Source organism: Staurois parvus, unplaced genomic scaffold (genome assembly GCF_062004578.1).
Source record: "Staurois parvus isolate SC_StPar_1 unplaced genomic scaffold, SC_StPar_1.0 ptg000389l, whole genome shotgun sequence".
In the NCBI taxonomy this organism is placed as follows: domain Eukaryota; kingdom Metazoa; phylum Chordata; class Amphibia; order Anura; family Ranidae; genus Staurois; species Staurois parvus.
The window spans coordinates 2,927,302-2,947,533 of NW_028318185.1; the positions used below are offsets into that span (position 1 = coordinate 2,927,302).

The 20,232-nt window shown below is 45.3% G+C and overlaps 1 protein-coding gene across 2 annotated transcripts in view; it reads right to left on the reverse strand.

Annotated features, from left to right (window-relative positions):
- Positions 1 to 20,232, reverse strand: part of DNAAF11 (dynein axonemal assembly factor 11) — a 147,759-nt gene that overhangs the window by 111,345 nt on the left and 16,182 nt on the right. For both annotated transcript variants that reach the window (XM_089685938.1, XM_089685937.1), the window contains one exon: positions 7,574 to 7,746. In XM_089685938.1, the coding sequence (XP_089542064.1) occupies positions 7,574 to 7,746 (173 nt within the window). The remainder of the gene's footprint in view (positions 1 to 7,573; positions 7,747 to 20,232) is intronic.

Genomic DNA, 20,232 nt, shown 5'->3' on the forward strand with positions numbered 1-20,232 from the left:
ACAAAACAAATACACACACACACACAACAAACATTCACAACACACAAAACACAAAAACCACACACACCAGTAATACCAAACATAAAAGGTGATAAACCTGAAAGTAACTAAATCATAAACATAACTACATAGGCAAGTCATATTAAAGTGGTTGTAAAGGCTCAAGGTTTTTTTTTTTCTTACCTTAATGCTTTCTCTGCGTTAAGGTGAAAAACCTTTTGCGTACAGCCCCCCCCCCCCCAAGCCCCCTAAATATTTACCTGTTCCTGATCTCGATCCGCCCCCCCCCCTCCAATAAAGAAATAATTAAATAAATACAATTTAAAAAAAAAAGTAGAAAATATTAAATCAACAAAACATGAGACTGCTAGGTTTCTTTTATAAAAATAAGCACCAGAAAATGCCACCAGCACCAATATTAAAAACAAAACCAGTGTCATTGACGGACTGTATCTGTGGCTGGCAGTTGCAGTGTGTGGAGGATGATGGATCCACACTTTGTCAGATCCCAGGCTGGGATTCTCCCAGGCAATGGGGGGGGGCGATAAAACCTGTGACAGCAGGCAGCACACACACACAAAACACCTGAACTGAGCGATCCCACACAGTGACAGATGGAACACAACACATCATCACTAACACAGATCAGCAGGCCCAGCAGGCACTAGAAGAGCAGGTTGTGGGATCATCATGATATCATCACTCACTGCCACATTGCTCAAGTGATGGCCAGCCGGGTCACACTCATACAGACATCAGTCAGACATTACCTTCCTCCGCAGGCGCAGCTCCACCTCTACTGATGAATGGGAAGGGTTGGAACTTCACAATGATCAGCAGCCTCCAGCCGGCTTGCAGTAAGGGACTGAGTCTGAGAGGAACACTGCAAGGAGCGGCAGCTCAGCTGCTACACTGGCCCCGGACACCTGGCATCTTCCTCTGTCCTGTCTTCCTCTCCTCTGCCACCGCCGTTCCCCTCAGCTGAAGGATCATTCATGATGTGGCAGCGTCCCACACAGAAAGAGTGCCGGTCTGTGCTGCACCCAGGTGCCCCTAGGTGGCAGTGCGCCCTAGGAAGCTGCCTAGTTTGCCTAGTGCAAGCACTGGCCCTGGGGCCAAGATGCACTGTGTGTGTCAATAGAAGCACAGTGCAGCTAGAGATCCAGCCCACAAACGTGCCCCTATAGGAAGTGGCTTGCTGTGGGGGCACTTGGTAGGGAAGAGGAGCCAGGAGCACCGGAAAGGGACCCCAGAAGGGCAGGATCGGGGCTGCTCTGTGCAACACCATTGCACAGAGCAGGTAAGTATAACATGTTTGTTATTTAAAAAAAACAAAAAAGAGCCTTTACAGTCACTTTTAAATTGGCTACCATTAAAGAGGAATTTCAGATATAGATATTTTATATACAGGTGAAACTCGAAAAATTAGAATATGGTGCAAAAGTTAATTTATTTCAGTAATGCAACTTAAAAGGTGAAACTAATATATGAGATAGACTCATTACATGCAAAGCAAGATAGTTCAAGCCGTGATTTGTCATCATTGTGATGATTATGGCTTACAGCTCATGAAAACCCCAAATCCACAATCTCAGAAAATTAAAATATTGTGAAAAGGTGCAATATTCTCGGCTCAAAGTGTCCCACTCTAATCAGCTAATTAAGCCATAACACCTGCAAAGGGTTCCTGAGCCTTTAAATGGTCTCTCAGTCTGGTTCAGTAGGAATCACAATCATGGGAAAGACTGCTGGCCTGACAGTTGTGCAGAAAACCATCATTGACACCCTCCATAAGGAGGGAAAGCCTCAAAAGAGAATTGCAAGTTGGATGTTCCCAAAGTGCTGTATCAAAGCACATTAATAGAAAGTTACGTGGAAGGGAAAAGTGTGGAAGAAAAAGGTGCACAAGCAGCAGGGATGACAGCAGCCTGGAAAAGGATTGTCAGGAAAAGGCCATTCAAAAGTATTGGGGACTTTCACTAGGAGTGGACTGAGGCTGGAGTCAGTGCATCAAGAGCCACCACACACAGATGGATCCTGGACATGGGCTTCAAATGTCGTATTCCTCTTGTGAAGCCGCTCCTGAACAACAAACGTCAGAAGCGTCTTACCTGGGCTAAAGAAAAACAGACCTGGTCTGTTGCTCAGTGGTCCAAAGTCCTCTTTTCTGATGAGAGCAACTTTTGCATCTCACTTGGAAACCAAGGACCCCGAGTATGGAGGAAGAATGGAGAGGCCCAAGGACCCAGAGTATGGAGGAAGAATGGAGAGGCACACACTGCAAGATGCTTGAAGTCCAGTGTGAAGTTTCCACCGTCTGTGTTTATTTGTGGAGCCATGTCATCTGCTGGTGTTGGTCCACTGTGCTTCATTAAGTCCAGGGTCAACACAGCCGTCTACCAGGAGATTTTGGAGTACTTCATGCTTCCTTCCGCAGACGAGCTTTATGGGGATGCTGACTTCATTTTCCAGCAGGACTTGGCACCTGCCCACACTGCCAAAAGCACCAAAACCGGGTTCAATGACTGTGGGATTACTGTGCTTGATTGGCCAGCAAACTCGCCTGACCTGAACCCCATAGAGAATCTATGGGGCATTGCCAAGAGAAAGATGAGAGCCATGAGACCGAACAATCCAGAAGAGCTGAAGGCCGCTATTGAAGCATCCTGGTCTTCCATAACACCTCAGCAGTGCCACAGGCTGATAGCTTCCATGCCACGCCGCATTGAGGCAGTAATTGCTGCTAAAGGGGCCCAAACCAAGTACTGAGTACATATGCATGCTTCTAATTTTCAGAAGTCTGATATTGTTCTATGTACAATCCTTGTTTTATTGTTCATGTAATATTCTCATTTTCTGAGATTGTGGATTTGGGGTTTTCATGAGCTGTAAGCCATAATCATCACAATGATGACAAATCACGGCTTGAACTATCTTGCTTTGCATGCAATGAGTCTATCTCCTATATTAGTTTCACCTTTTAAGTTGCATTACTGAAATAAATGAACTTTTGCACGATATTCTAATTTTTTGAGTTTCACCTGTATAGTTACATTGGTCCAGCTTTCACCAATCTATGTATACCCCATTCCTGGCCAATGCCCCTGGAAGCTGGAAGTCACTGAAGTAGACACCTCTACTCCAGTGATCTCTACTTGCTTCCAGGTCCCATCGGCTGCTCTACTGCATTGTGATGACAGGTCAGCCGCTTGGCTCAGGCGCCATTCAAAGAATGTTTTGAATAAAGTTCTGCTTTAATGAGATCCCATCACCAGTTTCTAATTTCATTTACATTTTTTTTATTAGAGAAAAAATTATACATCTTTGTGTCAATTTTTAATGGCTATTAACTTTTTTTTTTTTTATTTACAACCCTTGCAAATTTACCAGGTCCAACATTTATAAGAGGTCAGATCGTACCAACTACCACCTTCCCCCAATCACTGTTGCCTGAAGAAAAAAAAAAGCCCCCTCTCAGCAGTTGCAGATAGTTAGCCATTATGAATGTTATTTCGGCTAGGTTCACACCTATGCAGTTTGCCTTTGGTCCATTTCTGCAGTTATTTTTGTGGTGCATTTTGCACATGCGTTTTTTATTTTGCGTTTTCTTTTTTTTCAACTTGTTGCTGGGCAGATTAAAACACAAAACTCATTAAAAATGCATAACAAACACATTGCAAGCATTTCTGCAGCGTCTCCATTAAAGTTTATTGAACCAAAAACGCAACGTTTTGTGTTTAAAAAAGTCCTTGACCCTTTCCAAAAAACACAACGGTGTGAACGTGTCCCATAGGAAATCATGTTAAATGGACTGCTGCGCGTTTCTGCAAAATGAAAAACGCAACGGAAAATGCATAGGTGTGAACCTAGTGTTAATCATCCCACCCTGAGACCTCCAGAAAGACTCTCCAATGCTGTCAGGTATGCATGATGAAAAACAATTAATCGCTAACTATCTGTATTTGGATACCACTGTCAGTAACAGCAACCTCACTACCTGCACAAAAAAAATAAAATAAAAAAATAAAAAATAGCCACATACAAGTATTTCTGACAGTATCAAAGAGAAATGTATTAAGAAAACTAAGGTAGAATTAGGCTGTTAAAGTATAAATAAAGGCAAAACTTTCTCTGTAAATTGTCCCGTTCAACATCCCCCATCATTATTACTTTTTGTACCACTAGCCCCTCCCTCCTAGATTGTAAACTCCCAGGATCAGGTCCTCTAATCCCTCTTGTATTGAACTGTATTGTTGCTGTATTGTCTCCCGTTATATTGTAAAGTGCTGAGCAAACTGTTGGCGCTATATAAATCCTGTATAGTAATAATAATAATAATATAAATCCTGTATAATAGTATATAAATCCTGTATAATAATTATATATAAATCCTGTATTATAATAATAATGATATAAATCCTGTATAATAATAATATAAATCCTGTATAATAATAATAATAATAATATATAAATCCTGTATAATAATAATATATAAATCCTGTATAATAATAATATAAATCCTGTATAATAATAATATATAAATCCTGTATAATAATAATATATAAATCCTGTATAATAATAATAATAATAATAATAATATAAATCCTGTATAATAATAATATAAATCCTGTATAATACTAATATATAAATCACGTATAATAATAATAATATATAAATCCTGTATAATAATAATAATAATAATGTCACATGGAATAAACATGAGGGTAAATGAAAAAGTTGCCACCAGAACAGGAATAGAAAGGAAATCTTTCGTAACAGCAATGGGAAAGATTCCCTCTCACTTTCTGTTGAGTCTACAGGACAGGAAGTGAAGGAAAATCTCCCCAGAGCAACACACATGGAAAAAAGCAAACCAAAAAAAAACTGAAAGCAGTTTTAACCCCTCCCCCTACTCTACTAAAATGAAAAAAAATTGCCTTAAGATCAGAGGCGTCCCTAGGGTTGGTGTCACTCGGTGCGGTAACACTTGGTGACACCCTCTCCGACGATCCCCGCAGAATGGATTGGATCTGCGGATTGAGCATAATGGATCGGACGCCGATCCATTTTGCTCAATCCGCAGATCTGATCCATCCTGCGGAGATTGTTGGCTTTCTTTACAACTTACCTTTTCTTGGAGCGGGTCCGGGTGTAGCGGAAAGATGTGTCTCCCATGTAGATATGTCCCCCCTGAAGCAACTGCGCATGTCCCAGTTTCAGGCACGATCAGTCGCTGATAGCAGTAGTTGTATCATTGATTGATCGTGCCTGAAACCGGGACATGCACAGTTGCTTCAGGGGGGACATGGGGACACATCTTGCCGCTACAGCCCCGCAGGATCATCGGCATGCAACCTATACGAGGTGACACCGGACCCGCTCCAAGAAAATGTAAGTTGTAAAGAAAGCCGACGATCCCAGCAGGATGGATCGGGTTCATCCTGTGGGGATCATTGGCTTGCTTTACAACTTACCCTTTTGTGGAGCGGGTCCGGTGTCACCCCGTGCGATCAGTGTCCCCCCCGCACCTGCCTCGGGACGCCACTGCTTAAGATATACTGTACCTACAATCCATTTCAACTAATTTCCTATGAGCCCCGTTCATATCTATGTAGCTTCCTGCAATGTGTTTTTTGGAAAGGTGAAGGGACTTTTTTTTTAAATGCAGCACAGTGCGTTTTTGGCTCCACAGACTTCAATGGAATTGCATCAAAAATGCATGAAAAACGCACATCTACATGGATTTTTGGCATTGTTTCCTGCATGACAGTAGACACTTACCCCTAATAACATCAAACTGTATTAAAATCGCATAAAAAATATGCATAAAAAAACACATCGCATAGATGTGAACCTAACCTCAAGGCTAAGTTTACTTTCTAAGAAAAAATAATAAATGCACATATTTTGCAGAAAAAAAAAATTGCATTTATCATTCTTTCCTACAGGAGCCTGCATAGCATTGAACCTATGAGTAGTGGATCACAGGTTCAATGTCAGGCTCCTGCAGACACTGCCTACAGCTTTTTGTCAGTACCTCCATAAGGGCTTTCAGGTAGAAAGCTGTAGGTAGTATCAAAGAACCACAAGGGTGCTCTTCAGCACCTTCCAAGTTCATTGAGAACTAAAAGCCATCTTCCGCAGTGGCAGATGGGAATTGTAGTTTATTCATTCACAGATTGCTGTTAATGAATTATATGGCTGTGCAGGCAGAACCCCGCTGTTTTTATAATGTGACAGTGGCTGTGGAGAACGTATCCCCTGCCCGCTGTCACAGTGGAGGGGTGGTGGGGTGAGTGGAGCACGAGCTGGAACATGTTACACCCTAAACAACCCCAATGTATAAAATTCAAAATACTAACCACAGCTTACAAAGCCATCCACAACACTACATCACCAACCTCATCCACAGATACCGCCCAAATCACCCACTCCGCTCCTCCCATGATATCCTCCTCTCTAGCTCCCTCGTCACCTCCTCCCACGCTCGCCTTCAGGACTTCTCCAGAGCCTCTCCCATCCTCTGGAACTCCCTACCACAGCATGTCTGGTCAGCCCCCACCCTGTCTGCCTTTAGGCGATCTTTGAAAACTCACTTCTTCAGGGAAGCCCCACCTCCACCTAAGAACTGTACTTGAATCACCTCCGCCAGATCATCCCCCGCAGCTATCACCTTTTGTATCACCTCCCCCTTCCTTTAGATTGTAAGCTCCGCAAGCCGGGCCCTCCTATTCCTTCTGTACTGAAAAATATTGTAATTGTACTGTCTCCCTTTTGTATTGTAAAGCGCTGCGCAAACTGTTGGCGCTATATAAATCCTGTACAATAATAATAAATACAGGTGTAACATGTTCCAAAGGTGAATTTAGCCTTTAAGGGTAGTGTTTTCCTATAAATGTTGACATTTACACTCCGGTCACATCGGGAGCGTCTTGGCATGCGATTTGCATGCCAGGGGACTTGCAAATCATATGCCAAGTCGCACCCTATTGTCCGCTATTAGAACGGTCATATCGGTGCGGTTCTGACTTGGTCAGAGCCGCACCGATTTCTAAAGCAGTGCATGCCCTACTTTTGTTGCGATTTGCATAGACATCTGTGTCAGATGTCTTGCAAATCGCAACTGAAATCGGCGTTTCACCCGACTTTGAAATCGTGCGACTTCACTGTAAATCGCACAATTTCAAAATCGGCTTTGATGTGACTGGGGGCTAAGGGACCGTTCCTATCACGCAATCTAGAATTGTGGGCAGAATTGAGGCAATTCTGCCCGCAATCCCAAAAGGCAAGGCGCACTTTTCGATCCCAAACGTAATGAGATTCTGCTAAAATTGCAGAAAAACACACGTTTTAAAAAATGCGCTACGCCTGTCACCCAAAAAGGAACAAGAGCTTCTTTTCGGGAAACAAACGCATAGTCGCGTGCAAATCGCTCACAAAAATAACGAGCGGGAATGCTTGCTCCCAATACACTAAAATGTGAATACAGCCACAGAAGTTTTTTTCGTTTTCTATAAAATGTGACAGGCTGCGAGGCATTTTATGCAGCTGAAAATGTTTTAATGTCACTCACCTTCAACTGCGGCAAAGCAGCCACAACGTATTTCCGAAATCCTTCATACTGTGCACAGGGGTTCCCCACCAGATACAGCTCCCGCAGATGAATGTTGTGCTGCAGGCTCTGAACAGTAGACAGCTCACCTACAAAGTTCACCGTCAGATCCAGCTTCTGGAGAGACTCACAACCTGAGAAGAAAAAACACAAATGTAAGATATGTATACAAAAAAAAACATGGTCAGTTGGCAACCCCCAGCATTACTCTAGGAAGAAAAGCCTAAAATAGAGGTGGAATCAGATATTATTATTATTATTATTATACAGTATTTATAAAGCGCCAATAGTTCGCTCAGCGCTGTACATTACAAAGGGGGACAGAACATGTGACAGAACAATACCAATACAATGCAAAACATGAGGGGATTGAGGACCCTGCTCTTTCGAGCTTACAATCTGGGAGGGGGGGGATGGTGGTACAGGAGGAGATAGCTGTGGGGGATGGAGTGGTAGGAAGAGTGGAGGAGGTCGGCAGGTTAGCAGGGGGTGGGGTAGGCTTCCCTGAAGAGATGGGTTTTCAGGGTGCGCCTAAAGGAGAGGAGAGTAGGTGATAATCTGATGGGTTGGGGCAGGGAGTTCCAGAGGATGGGTGACACCCTGGAGAAGTCCTGGAGGCGGGCATGGGAGGAGGAGACCAGGGAACTAGAGAGAAGGAGGTCTTGTGAGGAGCGGAGTGTGCGTGCTGGGCGGTACTTGGATATTAGGTCAGTGATGTAGTTCGGGGCAGTATGGTGGACGGCTTTGTACGTCAATGTTAGGATTTTGAATTTGATCCGTTGCGCAATCGGAAGCTAGTGGAGGGATTGGCAGAGGGGGGTGGCGGAGACAGAGCGGTTGGAAAGGTGAATGAGTCTGGCAGCCGTATTCAGGATCGACTGAAGCGGGGATAGCCAGCGGCGAGGCAGGCCAGTGAGGAGGGAGTTGCAGATATAGGCTCCCCCTAGCAATGCCTTCAACTGCTCTCCGGAAAGACGGTGCCATCTTTGTTCAGGCATCATTCAGGGTTAGTATATACTTCCTGGACTAAGATCCCAGCTCAGAAATGACACACTAGTGTAAATATTAATGCCTGTGAATTCTTGGCTGTGTTCACAAATGTCTGATGCAGATCATTACCATATTGCAGAAGACTGGGGGAGAGGAGACTGAGCAAATGCTTTTGACTACCTAATAAAAAGGTACCAATGATGCCAATATGCAAACAATACAAATATATGTAAAAATTAGCAATACAGTTCTATGAAGGTGCTCTCTGCGTTTCCAGTGCATCTGGTAGGAATGCGCACTAACCTGAAGCGTATTTAAAATACGCGGTGTGTGAATAATCCTGAAGATCCCCCTCTTTGTGGTCAGAAAATGGACTGGAGCTGAGGAAAATGAAGAAGGAGCGCCCTCGTGTGGTGAAGATGGGATCCGGAAAATCAGAGATCTCCTTCCAATAATGTAATAGGAAAACCTTGATGGTGAACACACTTTCCCCTTTCTGGAGCTGGATGATCCCGTCTGGGCTCTGAAAAGTGAAGTGCTCCTCACAGGAGAACAAGGGAAATACTCATGGTGTAGTATGTAAATGAAGAACTTTTATTGGAGCAAATATAGCAGGGATACAATGAATCGCATTGAAGATAAAAACCAGAATGACTGACCATCCAGTATCTAAAATGGCCACCGGGCCTCCACGTGCTCCTTCTTCATTTTCCTCAGCTCCAGTCCATTTTCTGACTACAAAGAGGGGGATCTTCAGGATTATTCACACACCGCGTATTTAAAATACGCTTCTGGTTAGTGCGCATTCCTACCAAATGCACTGGAAACGCAGAGAGCACCTTCATAGAACTTTATTGCACTTTATTGCTAATTTTTACATATATTTGTATTGTTTGCATATTGGCATCATGGGTTTGTGTACTTGCATCATTGGTACCTTTTTATTTGGCAGCGCTGCATTTTACATCTTTTATTATTTCACAAGGTTTTATTTGGTTTCCTTGAATGTTCAGCTGCTTCCTGAGAGCGCTCACTGTAACATTTTATTATTACGCTTTTGACTACCTGCAGCAGACCGATGACATCATCTCAGCCTAAGCAAAGTTCGCCTCTGCTGAATATCATTAACCCCAGGTTCACATCTAAGTGTTTTCTGCAGCGTTTTGAAGAAACCCAGTACAGTCCATTTAACATGATTTCTTATGGGACATGTTCACATCTTAGCGTTTTCACCCGATGCATTTTTTGGAAAGGGTCAGGGACTTTTTTGAATGCAAAAAGTTGCGTTTTGTGGTTCTATAGACCTCCATGGAAATGCTACAGAAAAGCATGTATTGCGTTTTTGCTGCGTTTTTGATGCTTTTTGCGTTTTAAATCTGCCTAGCAACAAGAAAAATTAAAAAATGACCCACGCAAAAAAATGCAAAATGCATCCGAAACGCTTCAAAAACGCAAGTGCAAAAACACAATGCAGAAATGGCTCACATGCAACCTGCCTTAACCACTTCCAAACCGGCCGTTGTATATAAACGGACGGACGATGGCAGTGCAGGATCGGGTGGCCGTTTATAAACGGCTTTCCCACACCCTGCTTTTGCGCGCTCCCTGGGAGCACGCAGCACCGCGATCCGGAGCCCGCTCTGTCCTCCAGACAGTGAAACACCAATCATCGGGCAGGACCTCTGTACGAGGTCCCAATCATGTGATCGCTGATTGGCCAATCAGTGATCACATGCAAAGTAGTAAGCAAGATGTCACTTGTGAGATCATTGCTTACTATGTGTGAAATATGTGAATGATCACAGAGGTCACATGGTACAAGGCTATTCACAACAACCTTGTACCATGTGACAAGCTGTGACCAATCACAGCTCACTCAGTACTTCTCAATGACTGCAAGAATGCAGACAGAGAGAAAGAGAAATGATTGCTTTTACATCCTATATGGGTGTAAAAGCAATCAGTGTAAAAAAAAAAAATCTTCATCACCCCACACAAGTAGTACAGTGTCACCATGGTGACACTGTACTGCTAGGGTGACAGTATGTAAAAAAAATAATAATAATATAAAAATGTAAAAAAAAATATTTAAAAATGATAACTTTTGGTTTTAAACTAATTTGGATTTTTTTTACTAAAAAGATAACGGAATACATTTTGGCCAAGATTTATGATGAAATATTATTTATTTGCAAAATTTTATAAATAAAACACTCTTTTTCAAAATTTTTGGACTTTTTAATTTACATAGCAAAAAAAATAAAAATCCCAGCGGTGAATAAATACCACAAAAATAAAGCTTTATCTGTCTCAAAAAAATTCATTTGGGTACAGTGTTGCATGACCGCGCAATTGTCAAAGTGATAGCGCTGAAAGCTGAAAATTGCCCTGGTCAGGAAGGGGGTAAAAGTGTCCGGTCTGTAAGTGGTTAATGTCAGGAATTTGTTCATGTAACATTACAGAAGTGGAATATTCTGCAATAGCCGAGTCAATCACCTGATCTCAACCCAATTGAGCATGCATTTCACTTGCTGAAGGCAAAACTAAAGGCAGAAAGACCCACAAACAAAGAACAACTGAAGAGAGCTGCCGTTAGAGCCTGGCAAAGCATCAGAAAGGAGGAAACCCAGTCTTTGGTCATGTCCATGGGTTCCAGACTTCAGGCAAAGCATCAGAAAGGAGGAAACCCAGTCTTTGGTCATGTCCATGGGTTCCAGACTTCAGGCAAAGCATCAAAAAGGAGGAAACCAAGTCTTTGTTCATGTCCATGGGTTCCAGACTTCAGGCAAAGCATCAGAAAGGAGGAAACCCAGTCTTTGGTCATGTCCATGGGTTCCAGACTTCAGGCAAAGCATCAAAAAGGAGGAAACCAAGTCTTTGTTCATGTCCATGGGTTCCAGACTTCAGGCAAAGCATCAGAAAGGAGGAAACCCAGTCTTTGGTCATGTCCATGGGTTCCAAACGTCAAGCAGTCATTGCCAGTAAAGGTAAAAGTAAACGTTATTGAATGCAGAACTCCATCCAAAAAGTTAACTGCATGGTTGAAATACCTATATATTGATATTTATGAATTTCTTTTCCTGTAAAAAATATTTGTATCTCTGTTGAGACTTTTTTGGTTGACATACCTGCTGCACTGCAAAGCCAGAGGTTACACTACTTTTTTTTTTTAATCTGTTTATTGAAAATATTGAACATGTTACACATGGAAAACAACCACATAAACAAAAAAAACACAAGTAACAAACAATGTTTTACAGATATCATACCCTGTGGAGCAACGCAGGAATATACATTAAGATAAATCGTAAACAGGGAGGTTACATAGACAATCTATTAGTGTTGCCAAGGTGGCAGGGGCGGACTGACCATTTGGAAACTCGGGCACTGCCCGAGGGCCCGGGGTCAGTAGGGGGCCCCATGAGATGCCCCTGGTACCTTTTTCATAGGTTTTTTTGAGTTTGGGCAAGGACACAGGGGCCCCATGATCCCCTATTGCCCGGGGGCCCCATGAGTTGTCAGTCCACCCCTGCAAGGTGGTCATAGTCATGAACTGAAGAGTACACATGACTATGTGGAGTGTCTAGTATAATATAAATTATGGGGTTTGAGATGCTCTCGAGACCAGAAAGATACACTGGAGCACCTCAGAATTGTAATAAACCACTCAAGTTGTTGGCATATCAGAAGCAGTGTGTCAAGGTCCTACCTTTTCCCTGAGGTTATGTTTCTCCATGTGCTGGCGTCCATCTTGGATTCTGCTGTGCATGGTGGGAATCCTTTTATGCCTTCAGGTCTCTGTGGTCCATCCCCCAGAGGGGTGTGGCTGATGACATATAAGCCTGTGGCCCGCACATGCTCTTTGCACTTGTGTCTTGTGTCTTTGTGTTGCTATTACTCTGTTCTGACTCTCGTGACTCTCCTGGTATCTGATTCGGCTTGTGACTCGACTATTCTTTGTATTCTCCTTTGATCTGACCCTGTGTTGCTGAACCCGGCTCGTGACCTGTGATTCTCGTCTGCTGTCCTGTACTGTTTTGTCCTGTTGTTGTTGACCCGGCTGGTCTGACTACTCTTTTGTCTCTTCCACCAGCTACACGCCATTGGCGGCGGCCATTACCGCAGCTGAGGTGTCTCGGGGGCCGCGACCTGGTTCCTGGCTGCGTCAAGTCCATCCCCACCATCAGGGGCCCTGGTGAAGGGCAGCCTGGGGCTTAGACTCCGCGCCCTGAGGGACTTCGGTCTGTGGGTGGTGGTTGTCGTCAGCCAGTGCGTTACATTGTTAGGCCTGCCTGTCCGTTCCTCGGCCCCTGCCCTGACACAGTGGAAGGTTCGGCTAGCCATTTGGACCATACTCTGTCATAATTTTTGGGACAGCCTCTGTGCATATAATTATCTTTATAAAGTGGCAAATTATCATTAACTAACCGCTTCCGAAATAGAAGAGATGGAGGGGCAGACTATTTCCAGTTCAATGCTATGGCCTTTCTTGCATAGAATAAAAGTAGGCTAACCAGAGTGCGTTCAGCTATTGTAGGCAGAGGATTACTGACCAATCCCAAAAAACAGACTGGTATGGAGTGCTGTAGGGAAACTGAGGTCATTTTATTGCACAGGGATATCACCCCACTCCAGAAAACAGTTTTCGCCAGGCAACGCCAAAACACATGGGTGAAATCTCTGGGGACCTCCCCACAGCGGCAGCACTCCAGAGAGTGAGAGGGATTCATCTTGTGAAGTCTATAGGGCGTATAATACGCTCGATGTACTAATTTAAACTGGATTAAACGGTTCCTTAAAGAAACCAGGGTGTGGAAGGGAAGGTTCCAGATGTCATCCCAATCATCATTATCCGGCACATCCCCTGACCATCTGTCCTGCAGGCTCTCCAGAGTGGTTAGGGAGATACCCAGTAGGTGAGAGGAGATATGAGAGGTAGGTTTCACAGTGCAATCAGATCTCAGTACTTACTTCAGGGTCGATTGGATGACCCATAGAGTAGATTGAGGGAACTGAGCGCGGAAGGCATGGGAAAGTTGTAGGTATTGAAATAAGTGGGATGCAGGAACATTATACATGGAAGAGAGGACAGAGGGGGTAGAGCAGAACCAATGACAATTTAGGAGATGGTTTTAATATTGAATTTAGTCCAGACATGGGGTTCAGGTACCATATAGAGATGGGGCAGGGAGGGATTAAGCAATAATGGAGTATTCGTGGAAACAGCCAATTTGGGGTAGTGTTCCCATGTCAGGGCAGCTCGCCAGGATCGCAGGGTGGTAACCATGGAGGACGTCAGTGGGTAGGGAGTGTGAGGCCCTGATACACAAGGAACTTTAGAGCCTCCATGGAACACACCACTGCAGCCTCGAGAACAGTAGAGGGATTATTGAGGTCAGGGTTTAGCCACCAGGCAACTGTAACCAATTGGGTGGCCAAAAAGTATTTGTTGCAGTCTGGGAAGGCTAAGCCGCCTTGAGCAGGCGGTCGCATAAGGGTAGAATGTTTGTATCTGGGAGTGTGAGGGCCCCATATGAAGGAAGAGAACAGTTGATCAAGTTGGGTGAAAAAGGACTTAGGGATCCATTGTGGAGAGTGTCTAAATAAATGAGTTTTGGAAGGAGTTTCATTTTGATAAGATTGATGCACCCAAGGAAAGACAGAGGTAGGGACTCCCATGCCTTCAGCTTCAGCTTAAAATCTTGTACTACAGGAGTAAGATTCAGGGAGAAAAAGTCAGAGGCCTTACGAGAGACCATGACTCCCAGATACTTGAAACTCTCCACCCATTGTAATTGAACATTTGGGGAGGCCGCATTTGGAGCCTGGGGGTTGATGGGGAACAGTAAGGATTTCGTAGAATTTGGAGGGCCCCTGCGAGCGACAGTCCAGCATCGTTTAGGAATAAAAGAGGTCATCAGCGTACAGGGCTACCCTCTCATCCAGACAGCCAACGCGGAGGCCCTTGATGTTAGAAGAGGTACGGAGAGCCTCAGCTATGGGTTCCATGGCTATGGCAAAAAGAGCTGGAGAGAGAAGGCAGCCCTGCCGAGTGCCTCTAGACAGAGAGAATGGGGCCGATAAGCAGCCACTCAATCTGATCGCAGCCGTGGGGCTGGCATACAATATCTTAAGCCATGCAAAAAATGATAAAGGGAAGCCCATCCTACAAAGCACCTCCCAAAGGAAAGGCCATTCAATCGTGTCAAAGGCCTTCTCATGGTCTAGGGAGGCCACCACCCTGGAACCCACGTTGATACTGTATGTCTGGCAAGGATATTCGTGTACAATCTGAGTATATTAATGTCCGTGGCCCAGTGGGCCATAAATCCTGTTTGGTCTGGCTCAATAATAGTGGGCAAGATCGGTTGTAACCTTAAAGTGAGAAGCTTGGTCAGGATTTTAAAGTCGGTATTAAGCAGAGCAATGGGCCTATAGGAGGCGCAGGAGGTAGAGTCTTTAGGGAATTTATAGATCAACACCGAGGATAAACTTTGTTTGTAGAGGGAGGCTAACAGCAGGGCGAGTATATCACTATGAGCCTTATAGAATTCAATAGGGAGGCCATTAGGGCCAGGGGCTTTCCCTGTAGAGAAGGAATGAATGGCAGTGGAGACCTCCTCGGGGTAATGGACCTCACCAAAGATTCCCATTCCACATCTGAAAGCCAGCCCAACGCTAACTGGTCCAACAGAGATGACAAGTCCGAGGGTAGCGTGGAAGCATATAGGGTATTGTAAAATTGACTGAAAGTTTCTAGAATGTCCGACAGGGAGGAAACCATCTCCCCCGAGGAGGTCTGGATCTGGGGAATTAAGGTGAGTGGCTGATCGTGTTGAGCCAGCATCACTAAAAGCCACCCATTACAGTCACTTTGTTACAAAAATCGCTGTTTGCTGTTAAGGAGATACAATCAAGTAATTTCCACTAACTGGAGGTGCAATTCCCTTTTGGCCATGGAGAGGAGGTCAAAGTTGGATTCAGAGGGATCTGCTGCATATTTGCTAGTGTGATCCTCCACTGAGTCCTGCAAAGTATGGGTAGTGTTGGTTTGAACTTTGCGGATCGCAGAATTAGAGGGGATTTATTGACCCTGTGTGTCCCTGTGTGACCCTGAAGGCGTCCCATGTAACATCTGGAGAGGAGGACCCAGTATTATATTCTCAGAATTCCCCCAGTAATGGTGGAACAGCATCCGCAACGGTTGGGTGGGAGATCCAATGGTGTCCCAATCGCCAGAGGGAAGCATTGCAAGAAGGGGGGGAAGGAAGCATCAGGGCCAGCAAACAATGGTCCCACAATCCACCGGGCAGGTAGGAGGCAGTGAGGACATCTGCTAATAATGCGGGATTGGCTAAAGCTAGGTCAATGCGGGAAGAGGTTTTGTAGGATGTGGAGAAACAGGAGATGTTTCCATCTCCAAACCTCTTCTACCCCTGCCGTTTGTGCCCAGGTAACAAGGTCAGTGGAAAATTTTCTTTTTTTGGGGGGGGGGGGTTGTCAAGGTCAGGATGGCACTAAAATCCCCATAGTTATCAGTTTGGCGGGGCAGTATTGGGTAAACTTCTCCAGAAGTATGTATAGTAGTGTGGGGGAGGAGGGCGGGGGGGGGATATAAATCGTAGCAACAATATATCTCTGACCCCATAACATAAGAACCATCAAAACATATTTGCCCTGTGGGTCGGTATGAATGGTCTCGATCACACAGGGGAGGGATTTGCTGATCAGGATGGATACTCCTTTAGCAAAGGTGGAATAGGTAGCATGGAAGGCTTTTTGAATCCACTGTTTTTGAGAGCCAGGAGCTTGCTGCCCATGAGATGTGTCTCCTGGAGAAGTACGATATGGGGGAATGAGATTTAAGATATTGGAAGAGCAGAGCCTGTTTAAATTTGGAGTTTAATCCACGAACATCCACGAAAGCACTGTGAAGGAGGCATCATTAGGTGTAGCCATCATGTGCACCGTAAGCTAGAAAAATTTGCAGGAGGCTATGAAACCAACAAGGGCATCTCAGGAGCAGCAATCCCCACCTCGGCCAGGGACAACAGTGAACCAAAACATATAAAACAAAAAACAAGAACCCAACATGCACCGAGGTGCATACCCTGTCCTCATCCTGCATCTTTCCTCAAAACTGGGAAGGGCAGATCGGCTTTTACCCTAAACAGTAACAAGTGCAGGCAGTAGTACAATACTATGTCCAAATGTCATATACAAAAAAGGGGGAGAAAAAAAATTCCCTCCGCAGCGACACATCAGGGCAGAAGGCCAATGAGGTGCACAAGGTGGGACTGTCCCAGGGGGAGAGAAAAAAAGGGGGGGGGGGGAGAATGCAGGTCCCTTCGGTGTAGATACCGATGAAAGAGGGGGTATTAACTTTAAAAAGGCCTGCAATAACTTACTGGACTCAAAGAGGAAGGTGGGGAGAGGGACCCTCAATCACCAACAGTGAAAAAAAAAATGGGGAAAAGAGGAAGTCACCGTGGCATCCGTGGAACCTAAAACAGTAATCATCGGTGGAAGGTATGGTCGCCAGTCTTAAAGAAAATCCAACCAGTTGGCAGCGGCCTCCGGTATGTCGAAGAAGCGAGCCCGATCCCCATCGGAGATCCTCAGTTTGCTAGGGTACAGAAGACTGAAACGGATGCCTTTTTCTCGGAGTCGCCTGCGGATTTCTGTGAAGGGTTTTTGGGGTGTTGTTGGACCTCCTGGGAGTAGTCTGGGAAAAACAGCAGCTTGGCATCCTCAAAGAGTAATTCAGGTGTGTTATGGGCCGCCACTAGGATTTTTTTGCGGTTCCGATAATTGAGGAGGGTGAAGGAGAAATGGGCACAGAGGGGACCCTGGTGGCGGAGGTGTTGGTGGGACCCTGTGGGCCCGTTCCACAACGAAGAGAAGGCCCAAAATGCGAATGTTATTTCTTCAGTATCGATGGCTTGTTCCTGGAGTGTCTTGACCTGCAGCTGTAGGGCCCTCAGCTCCCGTGAGTCAGAGTGGACCGCGTCCTCCACCGCGGCAACCCGACCCTCCACCTCAGAGACACAGGACATAAATCCGTCAAGGTTGTGATGAATAAGACTGATGTCTGTTGCCAGGAAGTCTATCTTTGCTGTCAGTGTCTCCTTGCAGGTGGTGATTGCTGCCAGGATGTCAGTGCTGGATGGAGAGGTCTCTCGCCCGCAGCCGCCGTAGGTGTCTGAGTGCTGCCTGACATGGTACAAGGAGGAGGCCTTGTGGCCAAGATGGCCACTGATGAGGAAGAAGGGCGGGATGAGGCCAGCCCGCCATGGGAGGCGCGCCATTTGCTTGGTGCCATCGGGGGCTCAAGGGGTATGGGAGAGGATCACAGGATTAGATAACCCTTTTAGAAGTGTCGGAAGCAAGTTAGGAGGTTGGTAGATAAAAGGCAGGATCGGAGCTCCAGCAGCACACGTCTGATCATGGTCACATCCCGGCCATGCCCCCCAAGGTTACACTACTTTACAGCACCTGTAGCGGTTTCGTTTTCCATGTCACCTCCTAACCTCCAGCCAAAACTTAACGCTATTTTTTTGGGGCAGAATGAGGAAAAGGTTAGAACATCTGTTGAGTTTTTTTGCGGTTTATGTCCCCAATGGGAAAATTTCCCCATATTTCCTGTCCTGATCACAGGGTGTCACAGGGACAAGAAGTGATGTGAAAAGGACATTAAAGATGAAACTCATACATCTAATGAAAATGTTAGTTTTTTTCCTTACTCTTTGGTGCTCTTTTTATGCTGTAGAAATATACTGACAAGCTCAGCAGATCCAGCATCATCCTCTTCTCTTGCACCGCTCTTGCTACTCCATGTTCTGTCCCGCTTTGCTATCTTCCTTTGTTACATCACAGCAAGCCAACTGTCTCTTCTGGGTTCTCGCAGGTAGCCCCCTCAAAGACGCAGCATGAGATCTTGCACATGCGCATACAATTGGCACTGTGTTTGTATACATGTTGTCTTAAGAATGGTATAAACTAAAGCCTTCTGGGACACCAGTGTCACATATCTGAGGAGACATTGCTATCCTCTATTCATAGAAGAACATGTTAACAGACACAGTGCCAATTCTTTGTCTGCGTATGTAGAGATCAGTTGCCTTGTTGGTTTACATGAAAGTTGGAAACTTTTGTGCTTTCAAATTGTTAATTAGTTGCATCCTCAGCTACACTAGCCAAGGAATGACAGCTGTGACCCTGGAAATAACGTAATTCACATCGCTTCTGGGGTCATTAGGGAGCGGAGCTTGTAATATTTCCTCCTCCCTGATCCTCTACTTATGACTTTACCATTAAGATCAACAGCACAACCATTGGTCCTTCCCCTCATGCCAGGGTGCTAGGTGTAATCCTAGACTCTGACCTCTCCTTCAGGCCCCACATCCAATCACTTGCTAAATCCTGCTGCCTCAACCTCCGGGACATTTCCAAAATCCAACCCTTTCTGACCAATGACACCTCAAAACAACTTATCCACGTCTTGGTTTTATCCCGCCTTGATTACTGCAACTCCCTCCTTACTGGTCTACCGTTACACAGGTTATCCTCCCTTCAGTCTATGATGAATGCTGCTAGACTCATACACCTTATCAACTGATCAGTGACTGCTGCCCCTCTCTGCCAATCCTTTCTTTGTCTTCCACTAACCGAACGTATAAAATGCAAAATACTAACCACAGCTTACAAAGCCATCCATAACACTGCCCCTAGCTACATCGCCAACCTCATCCGCAGATATCGTCCAAATCACCAGCTCCACTCCTCCCAAGACATCTTGCTCTCTAGCTCCCTTGTCACCTCCTCCCATGCTCGCCTCCAGAACTTCTCCAGATCCTCTCCTATCCTCTGGTCAGCCCCCACCTTCTCTGCCTTTAGGCGATATTTGAAACTCATTTATTCAGGGAAGCCTACCCCACCTCCACCTAAGAACTGTACTTGCGTCACCTCCATCAGAACATCACCTACAGCCAGGGGTGTATTTACCACAAGGCAAACAAGGCTTTTTCCTAGGGCGGCATTTTTCAGGGGGGGCAGCACTTCCCCTTGGAAGAAGGGACACAAGTGGCAAGGGGATCTGATGGGTTCTGAGAGATGCTGTAGGTTTCATGACGGTGTATGCACAGCCCAACTCTCGTTCCTGGGGATGTCCGGAGCTGTGAAGGTGAGTGCCTTTCTCTCTCTCGCCATGGGGGATGGTGGCTGGTATATGGGGGGCAGTGGTAGTGGAAGGCTCAGGTGGAGGGCAGGGGTGTTCTTGGTCAATGTCAGGCTCTTTCTGCAGGGGGGGGGTGCCAATTTTCGTGTTGCCTAGGGCAGCACAAAACCTAAATACACCACTGCCTACAGCTATCATCTTTTGTACCACCACCCCCTTCCTTTAGATTGTAAGCTCCACGAGCAGGGCCCCCCTATTCCTTGTGTACTGAAATGTATTGAACTTGTACTGTCTCCCTTATATTGTAAAGCACAAACTGTTGACTCTATAAATCCTGTATTATAATAATAATAATATTAATGGTTGCAGGAGACCCTGGAACCACCTTGGGCACCACAGGAGAGGAGTGTGTACTTCCAGAGCCCCATAAAAGAGATCGGATGGACACTATAGC